The following is an 18,726-nucleotide window of genomic DNA, read 5'->3' on the forward strand; positions in this document are numbered from 1 at the left end:
CTATGGGGTCAACGGGGATCAATGGGGTTCAATGGGGGTCAATGGGGATCAATGGGGGTCAATGGGGTCAATGGGGTTGAATGAGGTTCAACAGGGGTCAATGGGGGACCAATGGGGGTCAATGGGGTGCCACTGGGGGCCAATGGGGTTTAACAGGCACCTATGGGGTCAATGGGGGACCAATGGGGGTCAACGGGGATCAATGGGGGTCAACGGGGATCAATGGGGTTCAATGGGGTCAATGGGGTTGAATGAGGTTCAACAGGGGTCAATGGGGGACCAATGGGAGTCAATGGGGTGCAACTGGGGGCCAATGGGGTTTAACAGGCACCTATGGGGTCAACGGGGTTCAATGGGGCTCAACGGGGGTCAATGGGGCTCAACAGGGGTCAATGGGGGTCAATGGGCTCAATGGGGCTCAACGGGGGTCAATGGGGTCAACGGCGATCAATGGGGGTCAATGGGGTTCAATGGGGTTCAACAGGGATCAATGAGGAACCAATGGGGGTCAATGGGGGACCAACGGGGGTCAATATGGTGCAACTGGGGGCCAATGGGGTTTAACAGGCACCTATGGGGTCAATGGGGGACCAATGGGGGTCAATGGGGGGCCAATGACACCCTTGACCCCTGACCCCAGCACCCCCACAGGCCCCTTTTGCCCCCCCCGAGCCCACCTGGTCGCAGCCAATGGCGGCGCCCGAAGGAGACGAGGGGGGCGCTGTGGCGGGTCTGTCCCTTGACCTTGAACTTGACCCCGAGCCCGACCCCGGGGAGCTGGCGGCTGCTCGGGCCGCCATCCGCGCCATGGACCCCCGGGAGCTGCTGCGGCAGGACGAGGAGGGGGACACGTGAGTTTGGGGGGGCGACATGGGGGTCACGGGGTCCATGGGAGGTCAATGGGGGGCACTGTGTGGGTCATGGGGGTCAATGGGGCCAATGGAGGTCAATAGGGGTCAATGAGATCCATGGGGGTGTCCATGGAGACAATGGGGGGTCTATTGGGTCATGGGGGTCAATGGGGCCAATGGAGGTCAATGGGATCCATGGGGGGGTCAATGGAGACAATGGGGGGTCTGTTGGGTCATGGGGGTCAATGGCGTCCATGGGAGGTCAATGGGGGGCACTGTGTGGGTCATGGGGGTCAATGGGGCCAATGGAGGTCAATAGGGGTCAATGGGATCCATGGGAGGGTCAATAGAGACCATGGAGGGTCTATTGGGTCATGGGGGTCAATGGGGCCAATGGAGGTCAATGGGATCCATGGGGGGGTCAATGGAGACAATGGGGGGTCTATTGGGTCATGGGGGTCAATGGCGTCCATGGGAGGTCAATGGGGGTCACTGTGTGGGTCACGGGGGTCAATGGGGCCAATGGAGGTCAATAGGGGTCAACAGAGACCATGGGAGGGTCAATGGAGACCATGGGGGGTCTATTGGGTTATGGGGGTCAACAGGGTCGATGGGGCTCAACGATGGGTCAGTGGGGTCAATGATGGGCCAACAGGGTCAATGGGGCTCAATGATGGGTCAATGGGGTCAATGGGGCTCAATGATGGGTCAATGGGGTCAATGGGAGTCAATGATGGGTCAATGGGGTCAACAGGGTCAACGATGGGTCAATGGGAGTCAATGATGGGTCAATGGAGTCAACGATGGGTCAATGGGGTCAATGGGAGTCAAGGATGGGTCAACAGGGTCAACGATGGGCCCATATGGTCAATGGGTGTCAACGATGGGTCAATGGGGTCAACGATGGGTCAATGGGGTCAATGGGAGTCAACGATGGGTCAATGGGGTCAGCGATGGGTCAATGGGGTCAACGATGGGTCAATGGGGTCAATGGGAGTCAATGATGGGTCAATGGGGTCAACGATGGGTCAATGGGGTCAATGGGAGTCAGTGATGGGTCAGTGGGGTCAATGGGGTCAACGATGGGTCAGTGGGGTCAATGAGAGTCAAGGATGGGTCAACAGGGTCAACGATGGGCCCATATGGTCAATGGGTGTCAACGATGGGTCAATGGGGTCAATGGGGCTCAACGATGCGTCAGTGGGGTCAATGGGGCTCAACGATGGGTCAATGGGGCTCAACGATGGGTCAACGATGGGTCAACGATGGGTCAATGGGTGCTCAACAGAATCAATGGGGCTCAATGATGGGTCAACGATGGGTCAATGGGGTCAATGGGAGTCAATGATGGGTCAATGGGGCTCAACGATGTGTCAATGGGGTCAACGATGGATCAATGGGGTCAATGGGAGTCAATGATGGGTCAATGGGGTCAACGATGGGTCAGTGGGGTCAATGAGAGTCAAGGATGGGACAACAGGGTCAACGATGGGCCCATATGGTCAATGGGTGTCAACGATGGGTCAATGGGGTCAATGGGGCTCAACGATGCGTCAGTGGGGTCAATGGGGCTCAACGATGGGTCAATGGGGCTCAACGATGGGTCAACGATAGGTCAACGATGGGTCAATGGGAGTCAATGGTGGGTCAATGGGGTCAACGATGGGTCAATGGGTGCTCAACAGAATCAATGGGGCTCAACGATGGGTCAATGGGGCTCAACGATGGGTCAACGATGGGTCAATGGGTGTCAACGATGGGTCAATGGGGTCAATGGGGCTCAACGATGCGTCAGTGGGGTCAATGGGGCCCAACGATGGGTCAATGGGGCTCAACGATGGGTCAACGATGGGTCAACGATGGGTCAATGGGAGTCAATGGTGGGTCAATGGGGTCAACGATGGGTCAATGGGTGCTCAACAGAATCAATGGGGCTCAACGATGGGTCAATGGGGCTCAACGATGGGTCAACGATGGGTCAACGATGGGTCAATGGGAGTCAATGGTGGGTCAATGGGGTCAACGATGGGTCAATGGGGTAAATGGGTGCTCAACAGAATCAATGGGGCTCAACGATGGGTCAATGGGGTCAATGAGTGTCAACGATGGGTCAATGGGTGTCAACGATGGGTCAATGGGAGTCAACAATGGGGTCAATGGGGCTCAACGATGGGTCAACGATGGGTCAACGATGGGTCAACGGGAGTCAATGGTGGGTCAATGGGGTCAACGATGGGTCAATGGGTGCTCAACAGAATCAATGGGTGTCAACGATGGGTCAATGGGGCTCAACGATGGGTCAACGATGGGTCAACGATGGGTCAATGGGAGTCAATGATGGGTCAATGGGGTCAACGATGGGCCAATGGGGTCAATGGGTGCTCAACAGAATCAATGGGGCTCAACGATGGGTCAACGATGGGTCAACGGGTGTCAACGATGGGTCAATGGGGTCAATGGGTGTCAACGATGGGTCAATGGGTGTCAACGATGGGTCAACGATGGGTCAACGGGTGTCAACGATGGGTCAATGGGGTCAATGGGTGTCAACGATGGGTCAATGGGTGTCAACGATGGGTCAATGGGGGGTTCAATGGGGCAGAGGGGGTTTCTATGGGGTCAATGGGGCCAAGGGGGGTTCTGGGGGTCCCGGTCGAGATTGGGGACCCCCCGTGTCTCCCCCGGAGTCAATGGGGGTCAACAGGGCCAACGATGGGTCAATGGGGTCAATGGGTGTCAACGATCGGTCAATGGGTGTCAACGATGGGTCAATGGGGTCAATGGGAGTCAATGATGGGTCAATGGGGTCAACGATAGGTCAATGGGAGTCAATGATGGGTCAATGGGGTCAATGGGGTCAACGATGGGTCAGTGGGGTCAATGAGAGTCAAGGATGGGTCAACAGGGTCAACGAAGGGCCCATATGGTCAATGGGTGTCAACGATGGGTCAATGGGGTCAATGGGGCTCAACGATGTGTCAGTGGGGTCAATGGGTGTCAACGATGGGTCAATGGGGCTCAACGATGGGTCAACGATGGGTCAACGATGGGTCAATGGGTGCTCAACAGAATCAATGGGGCTCAACGATGGGTCAACGATGGGTCAATGGGTGTCAACGATGGGTCAATGGGGTCAATGGGTGTCAACGATGGGTCAATGGGTGTCAACGATGAGTCAATGGGGTCAATGGGTGCTCAACAGAATCAATGGGGCTCAACGATGGGTCAACGATGGGTCAATGGGTGTCAACGATGGGTCAATGGGGTCAATGGGTGTCAACGATGGGTCAATGGGTGTCAACGATGAGTCAATGGGGTCAATGGGTGTCAACGATGGGTCAATGGGTGTCAACGATGAGTCAATGGGGTCAATGGGTGTCAACGATGGTCAATGGGGTCAATGGGTGTCAACGATGGGTCAATGGGAGTCAACAATGGGGTCAATGGCGTCAATGGGGCTCAACGATGGGTCAACGATGGGTCAACGGGTGTCAACGATGGGTCAATGGGGTCAATGGGTGTCAACGATGGGTCAATGGGTGTCAACGATGGGTCAATGGGGGGTTCAATGGGGCAGAGGGGGTTTCTATGGGGTCAATGGGGCCAAGGGGGGTTCTGGGGGTCCCGGTCGAGATTGGGGACCCCCCCGTGTCCCCCCCCCCCCCCAGGCTCCTTCACATCCTGTGCGCGCGGGGGCTGCGCGTTCCCGCCCGGGCGGTCGCCGAGGCCTTCGCCCAATGGGGGCAGCTGGAGCTGCGCGAGCACCGCGGGAAGGTAATTAGCGCTAATTAGCGGGAGCGAGGGGGGGAACGAGGGGTCATTAGTGGGATTAAGGGGTAATTAGTGGGAGGAAGGGGGTAATAAGGGGTAATTAGTGGGAGGAAGGGGGTAATAAGGGGTAATTAGTGGGAGGAAGGGGGTAATAAGGGGTAATTAGTGGGAGGAAGGGGGTAATAAGGGGTAATTAGTGGGAGGAGGGGTAATAAGGGGTAATTAGTGGGAGGAAGGGGTATAAGGGGTAATTAGTGGGAGGAAGGGGGTAATAAGGGGTAATTAGTGGGAGGAAGGGGGTAATAAGGGGTAATTAGTGGGAGGAAGGGGGTAATAAGGGGTAATTAGTGGGAGGAAGGGGTAATAAGGGGTAATTAGTGGGAGGAAGGGGGTAATAAGGGGTAATTAGTGGGAGGAAGGGGGTAATAAGGGGTAATTAGGGGAGGAGGAAGGGGGTAATAAGGGGTAATTAGTGGGAGGAAGGGGGTAATAAGGGGTAATTAGTGGGAGGAAGGGGGTAATAAGGGGTAATTAGTGGGAGGAAGGGGGTAATAAGGGGTAATTAGTGGAGGAAGGGGTAATAAGGGGTAATTAGTGGGAGGAAGGGGGTAATAAGGGGTAATTAGTGGAGGAAGGGGGTAATAAGGGGTAATTAGTGGGAGGAAGGGGGTATTAAGGGGTTATTAATGGGTGTTAAGGGGTATTAAGGGGGTATAATGGGGCATTAATGGGGTGTTAAGGGGTATTAAGGGGTACAATGGGGCATTAATGGGGTGTTAAGGGGTATTAAGGGGTATAATGGGGTATTAATGGGGTGTTAAGGGTATTAAGGGGTATAATGGGGTATTAATGGGGTGTTAAGGGGAATTAAGGGGGTATAATGGGGTATTAACGGGGTGTTAAGGGGTATTAAGGGGTATAATGGGGTATTAATGGGGTGTTAAGGGGTATTAAGGGGGTATAATGGGGTATTAACGGGGTGTTAAGGGGTATTAAGGGGTATAATGGGGTATTAATGGGGTGTTAAGGGGTATTAATGGGGATATAATTGGGTATTAATGGGGTGTTAAGGGGTACTAAAGGGGGTATAATGGGGGTATTAATGGGGTGTTAAGGGTATTAAGGGGTATAATGGGGTATTAATGGAGTGTTAAGGGGGTATAATGGGGTATTAATGGGGTGTTAAGGGGTATTAAGGGGTATAATGGGGTATTAATGGGGTATTAATGGGGTGTTAAGGGGGTATAATGGGGTATTAATGGGGTGTTAAGGGGTATTAAGGGGTATAATGGGGTATTAATGGGGTATTAATGGGGTGTTAAGGGGTATAATGGGGTATTAATGGGGTGTTAAGGGGTATTAAGGGGTATAATGGGGTATTAATGGGGTGTTAAGGGGAATTAAGGGGTATAATGGGGTATTAATGGGGTGTTAAGGGGTATTAAGGGGTATAATGGGGTATTAATGGGGTCTTAAGGGGTATTAAGGGGTATAATGGGGTATTAATGGGGTATCAATGGGGTGTTAAGGGGTATTAAGAGGTATAATGGGGTATTAATGGAGTGTTAAGGGGGTATAATGGGGTATTAATGGGGTGTTAAGGGGTATTAAGGGCTATAATGGGGTATTAATGGGGTGTTAAGGGGTATAATGGGGTATTAATGGGGTGTTAAGGGGTATTAAGGGGTATAATGGGATATTAATGGGGTGTTAAGGGGGTATTAAGGGGCATAATGGGGTATTAATGGGGGTGTTAAGGGGTATTAAGGGGTATAATGGGGTATTAATGAGGTGCTAAGGGGTATTAAGGGGTATAATGGGGTATTAATGGGGTGTTAAGGGTATTAAGGGGGTATAATGGGGTATTAATGGGGTGTTAAGGGTATTAAGGGGTATAATGGGGTATTAATGGGGTGTTAAGGGGTATTAAGGGCTATAATGGGGTATTAATGGGGTGTTAAGGGGTATAATGGGGTATTAATGGGTGTTAAGGGGTATTAAGGGGTATAATGGGATATTAATGGGGTGGTTAAGGGGTATTAAGGGGCATAATGGGGTATTAAATGGGGTGTTAAGGGGTATTAAGGGGTATAATGGGGTATTAATGAGGTGCTACGGGGTATTAAGGGTATAATGGGGTATTAATGGGGTGTTAAGGGGTATTAAGGGGGTATAATGGGGTATTAATGGGGTGTTAAGGGGGTATTAATGGGGTTTTAAGGGTATTAAGGGGTATAATGGGGGGTATTAATGGGGTATTAATGGGCTATTAATGGGCTATTAAGGGCGTATAATGGGGGTATTAATGAGCTATTAAGGGGGTATTAAGGTGTTATAATGGGGGTATTAATGGGGGTATTAATGGGGTATTAATGGGCTATTAAGGGGGTATTAAGGCGGTATAATGGGGGTATTAATGGGGTATTAATGGGCTATTAAGGGGGTATTAAGGCCTATTAAGGGGGCATTAATGGGTTATTTAGGGGTATAAAGGGGGCACTAAGGGGGCCAAGGGGGGTTTAATGAGCGCTAATGAGGATGGGGGCGTTAATTTCGGGTGACCTTTGACCCGCAGACCCCCCTGTTGGTGGCGGCAGCGGCCGCGGCCCCGGGGGTCGTTCGGGACCTATTGGGTCTGGGGGCCGATCCCAACGGCACCGACCGGGCCGGGAGGAACGTCCTGCACCTGGCGGCCGAGCTCGGGCTGCCCCGCGTGCTGCAGGTGGGACCCAGGCGTCCGGGGGACCCAGGCGTCCGGGGGGGAGATGGGGGTTTGGGGGAGATGGGGGTTGGAGGGACCCAGGAGTTCGGGAGGGGACCCAGGCATCGGGGAACCCAGGTATCCGGGGAACCCAGGAGTTCGGGGGACCCAGGCGTCCGAGGGGAGATGGGGTTCGGGAGGAGATGGGGGTTTGGGGGACCCAGGAGTTCAGGGGGACCCAGGAGTTCAGGAGGGGACCCAGGCGTCCGGGGGGAGCTGGGGATTTGGGGGGAGATAGGGGTTTGGGGGACCCAGGAGTTCGGGAGGGGACCCAGGCGTCCTGGGGACCCAGGCATCCGGGGGGAGATGGGGGTTCTGGGGGAGATGGGAATTGGGGGGACCCAGGAGTTCGGGAGGGGACCCAGGCGTCCTGGGGACCCAGGCGTCCGGGGGGAGATGGGGGTTTGGGGGGAGATGGGGTTTGGGGGACCCAGGAGTTCGGGGGGACCCAGGAGTTCGGGAGGGGACCCAGGCGTCCTGGGGACCCAGGCGTCCGGGGGGAGATGGGGGTTTGGGGGAGATAGGGGTTTGGGGGACCCAGGAGTTCGGGGGACCCAGGAGTTCGGGGGGAGTTGGGGGTTTGGGGGGAGATGGGAATTGGAGGGACCCAGGAGTTCGGGAGGGGACCCAGGCGTCCTGGGGACCCAGGCGTCCGGGGGGAGATGGGGGTTCGGGGGGAGATGGGAATTGGGGGGACCCAGGAGTTCGGGGGACCCAGGCGTCCGGGGGGAGATGGGGGTTCGGGGGAGATGGGAATTGGGGGGACCCAGGAGTTCGGGGACCCAGGAGTTCGGGAGAGATGGGGGTTTGGGGGAGATGGGAATCAGAGGGACCCAGGAGTTCGGGGGACCCAGGAGTTCGGGAGGGGACCCAGGCGTCCTGGGGACCCAGGCGTCCGGGGGGAGATGGGGGTTCAGGGGGAGATGGGAATTGGAGGGACCCAGGAGTTCGGGGGACCCAGGAGTTCGGGGGGAGATGGGGGTTTGGGGGGAGATGGGAATCAGAGGGACCCAGGAGTTCGGGGGGACCCAGGCGTCCGGGGGGAGATGGGGGTTTGGGGGGAGATGGGGGTTTGGGGGACCCAGGAGTTCGGGGGACCCAGGAGTTCGGGGGGAGATGGGGGTTTGGGGGAGATGGGAATTGGGGGGACCAGGAGTTCGGGGGGACCCAGGAGTTCGGGAGGGGACCCAGGCGTCCTGGGGACCCAGGCGTCCGGGGGGAGATGGGGGTTTGGGGGGAGATGGGGGTTTGGGGACCCAGGTGTTCGGGGGGACCCAGGAGTTCGGGAGGGGACCCAGGCGTCCTGGGGACCCAGGCGTCCGGGGGACCCAGGCGTCCGGGGGGAGATGGGGGTTTGGAGGGAGATGGGCATTGGGGGGACCCAGGAGTTCAGGAGGGGACCCAGGCGTCCGGGGGACCCAGGCGTCCAGGGGGAGATGGGGGTTTGGGGGACCCAGGAGTTCGGGAGGGGACCCAGGCATCCGGGGGACCCAGGTATCCGGGGGACCCAGGAGTTCGGGGGGACCCAGGCATCCGGGGGGACATGGGGAGTTCAGGGGGAGATGGGAGTTGGAGGGACCCAGGAGTTCCGGAGGGACCCAGGCGTCCGGGAAGCACTAAGGAGTTCGGGAGGGGACCCAGGAGTCCGGGAGGGGACCCAGGAGTCCGGGAGGGGACCCAGGAGTTCGGGAGGGGACCCAGGCGTCCGGGCCCTCACCCCTCCCCCCCCCCCCAGGCCGTGATGTCATCGGGCGTCCCGGTAACCTGGAATCCCGGAATTTCGAAGGTCAGAAAATTGGGGTCCCCATCAATTTGGGGGGGGGGGAGGGGTGGGGGTCTTGGGAAGCCCCAATTTTGGGGGGGGGCCCCATTGATGACCCTTTATTTGGGGGGGGTCCCATATTTGGGGGTTCAATGGGGATGTCCCATTGGGGGGGTCCCCAAATTTGGGGAGGGTCCCCAATTGATGACCCTTTATTGGGGGGGGTCCCATATTTGGGGGTCCAATTGGGGGGGGGTCCCCAAATTTGGGGGGGTCCCCAATTGATGACCCTTTATTGGGGGGGGTCCCATATTTGGGGGTCCAATTGGGGGGGGTCCCCAAATTTGGGGGGGTCCCCAATTGATGACCCTTTATTTGGGGGGGTCCCATATTTGGGGGTCCAATTGGGGGGGTCCCATACTTGGGGGTCCCATTGGGGGGGGTCCCATTGAGGGGGTCCCCAAATTTGGGGGGTTCCCTATTGATGACCCTTTATTTGGGGGGGGTCCCATACTTGGGGGTTCAATGGGGGGTCCCATTGGGGGGGTCCCAAATTTGGGGGGTCCCCAATTGATGACCCTTTATTTGGGGGGGGGTCCCATACTTGGGGGTCCAATTGGGGGGGGTCCCATTGGGGGGGTCCCAAATTTGGGGGGGAGGTCCCCAATTGATGACCCTTTATTGGGGGGGGGGTCCCATATTTGGGGGTCCAATGGGGGGGGTCCCATTGGGGGGGTCCCCAAATTTGGGGGGTCCCCAATTGATGACCCTTTATTTGGGGGGGGTCCCATACTTGGGGGTCCAATGGGGGGGGGTCCCATACTTGGGGGTCCAATGGGGGGGTCCCATTGGGGGGGTCCCCAAATTTGGGGGGGGTCCCTATTGATGACCCTTTATTGGGGGGGGTCCCATACTTGGGGGTCCAATTGGGGGGGTCCCATTGGGGGGTACCCCAAATTTGGGGGGGTCCCCAATTGATGACCCTTTATTTGGGGGGGTCCCATATTTGGGGGTCCAATGGGTGGGTCCCATTGGGGGGGTCCCCAAATTTGGGGGGGGTTCCCTATTGATGACCCTTTATTTGGGGGGGGTCCCATACTTGGGGGTTCAATGGGGATGTCCCATTGGGGGGGGGTCCCCAATTTTGGGGGGGTCCCCAATTGATGACCCTTTATTGGGGGGGGTCCCATATTTGGGGGTCCAATGGGGGGGTCCCTTTGGGGGATCCCCAAATTTGGGGGGTTCCCTATTGATGACCCTTTATTTGGGGGGGGGTCCCATACTTGGGGTTCCAATTGGGGGGGTCCCATTGGGGGGGGTCCCATTGGGGGGGTCCCCAAATTTGGGGGGGTCCCCAATTGATGACCCTTTATTTGGGGGGGGTCCCATACTTGGGGGTCCAATGGGGGGGTCCCATTGGGGGGGTCCCCAATTTTGGGGGGGTTCCCTATTGATGACCCTTTATTTGGGGGGGGGTCCCATATTTGGGGGTCCAATGGGGGGGTCCCATTGGGGGGGTCCCCAATTTTGGGGGGGTTCCCTATTGATGACCCTTTATTGGGGGGGGTCCCATATTTGGGGGTCCAATTGGGGGGGTCCCATACTTGGGGGTCCCATTGGGGGGGGTCCCATTGGGGGGGTCCCCAAATTTGGGGGGGTCCCCAATTGATGACCCTTTATGGGGGGGGGGGTCCCCATATTTGGGGGTCCAATGGGGATGTCCCATTTGGGGGGGGTCCCCAATTTTGGGGGGTCCCCAATTGATGACCCTTTATTTGGGGGGGGTCCCATATTTGGGGGTCCAATGGGGGGGTCCCATTGGAGGGGGTCCCCAAATTTGGGGGGGTCCCCAATTGATGACCCTTTATTGGGGGGGGTCCTGTATTTGGGGGTCCAATGGGGGGGTCCCATTGGGGGGGTCCCCAAATTTGGGGGGGGTCCCCAATTGATGACCCTTTATTTGGGGGGGGGTCCCATACTTGGGGGTCCAATTGGGGGGTGTCCCATTGGGGGGGTCCCCAAATTTGGGGGGGGTCCCTATTGATGACCCTTTATTGGGGGGGGTCCCATACTTGGGGGTCCAATTGGGGGGGTCCCATTGGGGGGTTCCCCAAATTTGGGGGGGTCCCCAATTGATGACCCTTTATTTGGGGGGGGTCCCATATTTGGGGGTCCAATGGGTGGGTCCCATTGGGGGGGTCCCCAAATTTGGGGGGGTTCCCTATTGATGACCCTTTATTTGGGGGGTCCCATACTTGGGGGTTCAATGGGGATGTCCCATTGGGGGGGGGTCCCCAATTTTGGGGGGGGTCCCCAATTGATGACCCTTTATTGGGGGGGTCCCATATTTGGGGGTCCAATGGGGGGGTCCCTTTGGGGGATCCCCAAATTTGGGGGGTTCCCTATTGATGACCCTTTATTTGGGGGGGGTCCCATACTTGGGGTTCCAATTGGGGGGGGTCCCATTGGGGGGGGTCCCATTGGGGGGGTCCCCAAATTTGGGGGGTTCCCTATTGATGACCCTTTATTTGGGGGGGGTCCCATACTTGGGGGTCCCATGGGGGGGTCCCATTGGGGGGGGTCCCCAAATTTGGGGGGGTCCCCAATTGATGACCCTTTATTTGGGGGGGGTCCCATACTTGGGGGTCCAATGGGGGGGGTCCCATTGGGGGGGGCTCCCCAATTTTGGGGGTGTTCCCTATTGATGACCCTTTATTTGGGGGGGGGTCCCATACTTGGGGTTCCAATTGGGGGGGGGTCCCATTGGGGGGGTCCCCAAATTTGGGGGGGAGGTCCCCAATTGATGACCCTTTATTGGGGGGGGTCCCATATTTGGGGGTCCAATGGGGGGGGGGGTCCCCAAATTTGGGGGGTTCCCTATTGATGACCCTTTATTTGGGGGGGGTCCCATACTTGGGGGTCCAATGGGGGGGGTCCCATTGGGGGGGGGTCCCCAAATTTGGGGGGGTTCCCTATTGATGACCCTTTATTGGGGGGGTCCCATATTTGGGGGTCCAATGGGGGGGTCCCATACTTGGGGGTCCAATTGGGGGGGGTCCCATTGGGGGGGGTCCCAAATTTGGGGGGGAGGTCCCCAATTGATGACCCTTTATTGGGGGGGGGTCCCATATTTGGGGGTTCAATGGGGGGGGTCCCATTGGGGGGTCCCCAATTTTGGGGGGGTTCCCTATTGATGACCCTTTATTGGGGGGGTCCCATATTTGGGGGTCCAATGGGGGGGTCCCATTGGGGGGGTCCCCAAATTTGGGGGGGTCCCCAATTGATGACCCTTTATTTGGGGGGGGTCCCATATTTGGGGGTCCAATGGGGGGGGTCCCATTGGGGGGGTCCCCAAATTTGGGGGGGGTCCCTATTGATGACCCTTTATTGGGGGGGTCCCATATTTGGGGGTCCAATGGGGGGGGTCCCATTGGGGGGTTCACCAAATTTGGGGGGGTCCCCAATTGATGACCCTTTATTTGGGGGGTCCCATACTTGGGGGTTCAATGGGGATGTCCCATTGGGGGGGTCCCCAAATTTGGGGGGGTCCCCAATTGATGACCCTTTATTTGGGGGGGGGTCCCATACTTGGGGGTTCAATGGGGGGTCCCATTGGGGGGGGTCCCCAAATTTGGGGGGGTCCCCAATTGATGACCCTTTATTTGGGGGGGGTCCCATACTTGGGGGTCCAATTGGGGGGGGGTCCCATTGGGGGGGGTCCCCAAGTGTGAGGGGGGGGGGGGTTGGTCCATTGAGATCAATTGGGGGCCATGGGGATATTGGGGGATCAATTGGGGGGGGGGCGTTTCCCAACCTGACCCCGCCCCCTCGTGGCTCCTCCCCCCTCCCCATAGGCCACACCCCCCTGCACTGCGCTGTCCTATCCCATAATGCCTCGGTGCGGGGGGGGGGGCTCCCCCCCCCCGCCCCCCACGAGCGACTTCGCTGCGTCCAGATCCTGTTGGACATGGGGGCGGATTGGGGGAGCCAGGTAACCCCGCCCCCCCGAACTCCTGGGTCCCCTCCCGAACTCCTGGGTCCCTTCCCAAACTCCTGGGTCCCTCCCCGAACTCCTGGGTCCCTCCCCGAACTCCTGGGTCCCCTTCTGAACTCCTGGGTCCCTTGGGGCACTCCTGGGTCCCTCCTGAACTCCTTGTCCCCTGGACGCCTGGGTCCCTCCCGAACTCCTGGGTCCCCTCCCGAACTCCTGGGTCCCTCCTGAACTCCTTTTCCCCCGGACGCCTGGGTCCCTCCCGAACTCCTGGGTCCCTCCCGAACTCCTGGGTCCCTTCTCGAACTCCTGGGTCCTTCCCGAACTCCTGGGTCCCCTCCTGAACTCCTGGGTCCCCTTCTGAACTCCTGGGTCCCTTGGGGCACTCCTGGGTCCCTCCTGAACTCCTTGTCCCCTGGACGCCTGGGTCCCTCCCGAACTCCTGGGTCCCCTCCCGAACTCCTGGGTCCCTTGGGGCACTCCTGGGTCCCTCCCCGAACTCCTGGGTCCCTCCCTGAACTCCTGGGTCCCATGGGGCACTCCTGGGTCCCTCCTGATCTCCTGGGTCCCTCCTGAACTCCTTATGCCCCCGGACACCTGGGTCCCTCCCAGAACTCCTGGGTCCCCTCCCGAACTCCTGGGTCCCCTCCCGAACTCCTGGGTCTCCTCCCGAACTCCTGGGTCCCTCCTGAACTCCTTGTCCCCCGGACGCCTGGGTCCCCTCCCGAACTCCTGGGTCCCCTCCCGAACTCCTGGGTCCCCTCCCGAACTCCTGGGTCCTTCCCGAACTCCTGGGTCTCCTCCCGAACTCCTGGGTCCCTCCCGAACTCCTGGGTCTCCTCCCGAACTCCTGGGTCCCTCCTGAACTCCTTGTCCCCCGGACGCCTGGGTCCCTCCCGGACGCCTGGGTCCCCAGGACGTGCGCAGCGGTTGGTCCGTCCTGCACTTGGCCGTGGGGGGTGGGAACTTGACCTTGACCCGGCTGCTCCTGCGCCGGCCCGGCGCCCATCGGCTCGTCAACGTCACGGTAACGAGGCCCCGCCCCCTGGGGGGTGGGCTCTATGGGGCTCTATGGGGCGTCTATGGGGTGTCTATGGGTCTCTATGGGGCTCGATGGGTCTCCATGGGGTCTCTATGGGTGTCTATGGGGCTCTATGGGGGGCTCTGTGGGTGTCTATGGGGTGTCTATGGGGCTCTATGGGGCTCCATGGGGTGTCTGTGGGGGGATCTATGGGTCTCTATGGGGTGTCTATGGGTGTCTATGGGGCTCGATGGGTCTCTATGGGGTCTCTATGGGGTGTCTATGGGGGGTCTATGGGGTCTCTATGGGGTCTCTATGGGTGTCTATGGGGCTTGATGGGTCTCTATGGGGTCTCTATGGGGTGTCTATGGGGGGATCTATGGGTCTCTATGGGGTCTATGGGGCTCTATGGGTGTCTATGGGGCTCCATGGGGTGTCTATGGGGGGATCTATGGGTGTCTATGGGGTGCCTATGGGTCTCTATGGGGTGTCTATGGGTGTCTATGGGGCTCGATGGGTCTCTATGGGTGTCTATGGGGCTCTATGGGGTGTCTATGGGTGTCTATGGGGCTCTATGGGGTGTCTATGGGGCTCCATGGGGTGTCTATGGGGGGATCTATGGGTTTCCATGGGGTGTCTATGGGTGTCTATGGGGCTCTATGGGTCTCCATGGGGTGTCTATGGGGGGATCTATGGGTCTCTATGGGTGTCTATGGTCTCGATGGGTCTCTATGGGGCTCTATGCGTCTCCATGGGGTATCTATGGGTCTCTATGGGGCGATCTATGAGTGTCTATGGGTCTCTATGGGGCGATCTATGAGTGTCTATGGGTCTCTATGGGGGGCTTTATGGGTGTCTATGGGTGTCTATGGGGCTCTATGGGTGTCTATGGGGTGTCTATGGGGCTCCATGGGGTGTCTGTGGGGGGATCTATGGGTGTCTATGGGGTGCCTATGGGTCTCTATGGGTGTCTATGGGGGGTCTATGGGGTCTCTATGGGGTCTCTATGGGTGTCTATGGTCTCGATGGGTCTCTATGGGGTCTCTATGGGTCTCTATGGGGCTCTATGGGTCTCCATGGGGTATCTATGGGTCTCTATGGGTGTCTATGGGTGTCTATGGTCTCTATGGGTCTCTATGGTCTCTATGGGTCTCCATGGGGTATCTATGGGTCTCTATCGGGTGTCTATGGGGGGGTCTATGGGTGTCTATGGGGAGCTCTATGGGTGTCTATGGGGAGCTCTATGGGTGTCTATGGGGCTCCATGGGGTGGCTATGGGGGGATCTACGGGTGTCTATGGGTGTCTATGGGTCTCTATGGGGTGTCTATGGGGGGGTCTATGGGTGTCTATGGGTCTCTATGGGGGGCTCTATGGGTCTCTATGGTCTCTATGGGTCTCTATGGGGTCTCTATGGGTCTCTATGGGGCTCTATGGGTCTCCATGGGGTATCTATGGGTCTCTATGGGGTGTCTATGGGGGGATCTATGGGTGTCTATGGGTGTCTATGGGGCTCTATGGGTGTCTATGGGGAGCTCTATGGGTGTCTATGGGTGTCTATGGGGAGCTCTATGGGTGTCTATGGGGCTCCATGGGGTGGCTATGGGGGGATCTATGGGTGTCTATGGGTGTCTATGGTCTCTATGGGTCTCCATGGGGTATCTATGGGTCTCTATGGGGTCTCTATGGGTGTCTATGGGGCTCCATGGGGTGTCTATGGGGGGATCTACGGGTGTCTATGGGTATCTATGGGTCTCTATGGGGGGCTTTATGGGTGTCTATGGGGCTCTATGGGTGTTTATGGGTGTCTATGGGGTGTCTATGGGGCTCCATGGGGTGTCTGTGGGGGGATCTATGGGTCTCTATGGGGTGTCTATGGGGTGTCTATGGGGTCCCTATGGGTCTGTATGTGTGTCTATGGGTCGCTATGGGGCAGGCCCACGGGAACACGCCCCTGCACGTGGCGTGTCTATGGGTCCCTATGGGTCTCTATGTGTCTCTATGGGGTGTCTATGTGTCTCTATGGGGTATCTATGGGTCTCTATGGGTCCCTATGTGTCTCTATGGGGTATCCATGGGTCTCTATGGGTATCTATGTGTCTCTATGGGGTCTCTATGGGTCTCTATGGGGTATCCATGGGTCTCTATGTGTCTCTACGGGTCCCTATGGGTCTCTATGTGTCCCTATGGGTCCCTATGGGTCTCTATGGGGTGTCTATGGGTGTGTATGTGTCTCTATGGGGTGTCTATGGGGTGTCTATGGGTCTCTATGTGTCTCTATGGGTCTCTATGGGTCTCTATGGGGTATCCATGGGTCCCTATGGGTCTCTATGGGGTGTCTATGTGTCTCTATGTGTCTCTATGGGTCTCTATGGGGTCTCTATGGGGTGTCTATGTGTCTCTATGGGTCTCTATGTGTCTCTATGGGGTGTCTATGGGTCCCTATGGGTCTCTATGGGGTATCCATGGGTCCCTATGGGTCTGTATGTGTGTCTATGGGTCGCTATGGGGTGTCTATGGGTCTGTCTGTGTCTCTATGGGTCCCTATGGGTCTCTATGGGGTATCCATGGGTCCCTATGGGTCTCTATGGGGTGTCTATGGGTCCCTATGGGTCTCTATGTGTCTCTATGGGGTATCCATGGGTCCCTATGGGTCTCTATGGGGAATCCATGGGTCGCTATGGGTCGCTATGGGTCGCTATGGGGCAGGCCCACGGGAACACGCCCCTGCACGTGGCGTGTCTATGGGTCCCTATGGGTCTCTATGGGGTATCCATGGGTCTCTATGTGTCTCTATGTGTCTCTATGGGTCTCTATGGGGTATCTATGGGTCCCTATGGGTCTCTATGGGGTATCTATGGGTCTCTATGGGTCTCTATGGGTCCCTATGGGTCTCTATGGGGTATCCATGTGTCTCTATGGGTCGCTATGGGTCGCTATGGGGCAGGCCCACGGGAACACGCCCCTGCACGTGGCGTGTCTATGGGTCTCTATGTGTCTCTATGGGTCTCTATGGGGTATCCATGGGTCCCTATGGGTCTCTATGGGGTGTCTATGTGTCTCTATGGGTCTCTATGTGTCTCTATGGGTCCCTATGGGTCTCTATGGGGTATCCATGGGTCCCTATGGGTCTCTATGGGGTGTCTATGGGTCCCTATGGGTCTCTATGTGTCTCTATGGGGTATCCATGGGTCTGTATGTGTCTCTATGTGTCTCTATGTGTCTCTGTGGGGTATCTATGGGTCCCTATGGGTCTCTATGGGGTATCTATGGGTCCCTATGGGTCTCTATGGGGAATCCATGTGTCTCTATGGGTCGCTATGGGTCGCTATGGGGCAGGCCCACGGGAACATGCCCCTGCACGTGGCGTGTCTATGGGTCCCTATGGGTCTCTATGGGTCCCTATGGGTCTCTATGGGGTCTCTATGGGGTATCCAAGGGTCTCTATGTGTCTCTATGGGGTGTCTATGTGTCTCTATGGGTCCCTATGGGTCTCTATGTGTCTCTATGGGGCGTCTATGGGGTGTCTATGGGGTGTCTATGGGTCTCTATGTGTCCCTATGGGTCCCTATGTGTCTCTATGGGGTGTCTATGGTTCCCTATGTGTCTCTATGGGGTGTCTATGGGTCTCTATGTGTCTCTATGGGTCCCTATGGGTCTCTATGGATTGTCTATGGGGTATCTATGGGTCTCTATGGGGTGTCTATGTGTCTCTATGGGTCTCTATGGGTCTCTATGGGGTGTCTATGTGTCTCTATGGGGTGTCTATGGGTCTCTATGGGGTGTCTATGGGTCTCTATGGGGTCTCTATGGGTCTCTATGGGTCTCTATGGGTCCCTATGTGTCTCTATGTGTCTCTATGGGGTATCCATGGGTCTGTCTGTGTCTCTATGGGTCCCTATGGGTCTCTATGGGTCCCTATGGGTCTCTACGGGTCTCTATGGGGTGTCTATGGGTCTCTATGGGGAATCCATGTGTCTCTATGGGTCTCTATGGGTCGCTATGGGGCAGGCCCACGGGAACACGCCCCTGCACGTGGCGTGTCTATGGGTCCCTATGGGTCCCTATGTGTCTCTATGGGGTATCTATGGGTCTCTATGGGGTGTCTATGGGTCTGTATGTGTCTCTATGGGGCGTCTATGGGGCGTCTATGGGTCTGTCTGTGTCTCTATGGGGAGTCTATGGGAGTCTATGGGTCCCTATGGGTCTCTATGGGTGCCTATGTGTCTCTATGGGTCCCTATGGGTCTCTATGGGGTGTCTATGGGTCTGTATGGGTCTCTATGGGTCGCTATGGGGCAGGCCCACGGGAACACGCCCCTGCACGTGGCGTGTCTATGGGTCCCTATGGGTCTCTATGGGGTATCCATGGGTCCCTATGTGTCTCTATGGGGTGTCTATGGGTCTGTATGTGTCTCTATGGGTCCCTATGGGTTTGTCTGTGTCCCTATGGGTCCCTATGGGTCTCTATGGTCTCTATGGGTCTCTATGGGTCCCTATGGGTCTCTATGGTCTCTATGGGAATCTATGGGTTCCTATGGGAATCTATGGGTCCCTATGGGAGTCCATGGG

General features: G+C 57.2%; 1 protein-coding gene across 5 annotated transcripts in view; it reads left to right on the forward strand.

Moving 5' to 3' along the window:
- NFKBID (NFKB inhibitor delta) overlaps window positions 1–18,726 on the forward strand; it is a 28,482-nt gene that overhangs the window by 3,846 nt on the left and 5,910 nt on the right. For 4 of the 5 annotated variants that reach the window (XM_065043993.1, XM_065043991.1, XM_065043990.1 and 1 more), the window contains 6 exons: window positions 652–851; window positions 4,520–4,625; window positions 7,198–7,344; window positions 9,119–9,169; window positions 13,000–13,136; window positions 14,053–14,163. In XM_065043993.1, coding sequence (XP_064900065.1) covers window positions 652–851; window positions 4,520–4,625; window positions 7,198–7,344; window positions 9,119–9,169; window positions 13,000–13,136; window positions 14,053–14,107 — 696 coding nt within the window. In that variant the 3' untranslated portion in view covers window positions 14,108–14,163. Of the gene's footprint in view, window positions 1–651; window positions 852–4,519; window positions 4,626–7,197; window positions 7,345–9,118; window positions 9,170–12,999; window positions 13,137–14,052; window positions 14,164–16,091; window positions 16,131–18,726 lie in introns of those variants that run through there. The other variant, XM_065043992.1, reaches the window with a different exon arrangement.

This window comes from Columba livia, chromosome 31 (genome assembly GCF_036013475.1).
Source record: "Columba livia isolate bColLiv1 breed racing homer chromosome 31, bColLiv1.pat.W.v2, whole genome shotgun sequence".
NCBI classification, from domain to species: domain Eukaryota; kingdom Metazoa; phylum Chordata; class Aves; order Columbiformes; family Columbidae; genus Columba; species Columba livia.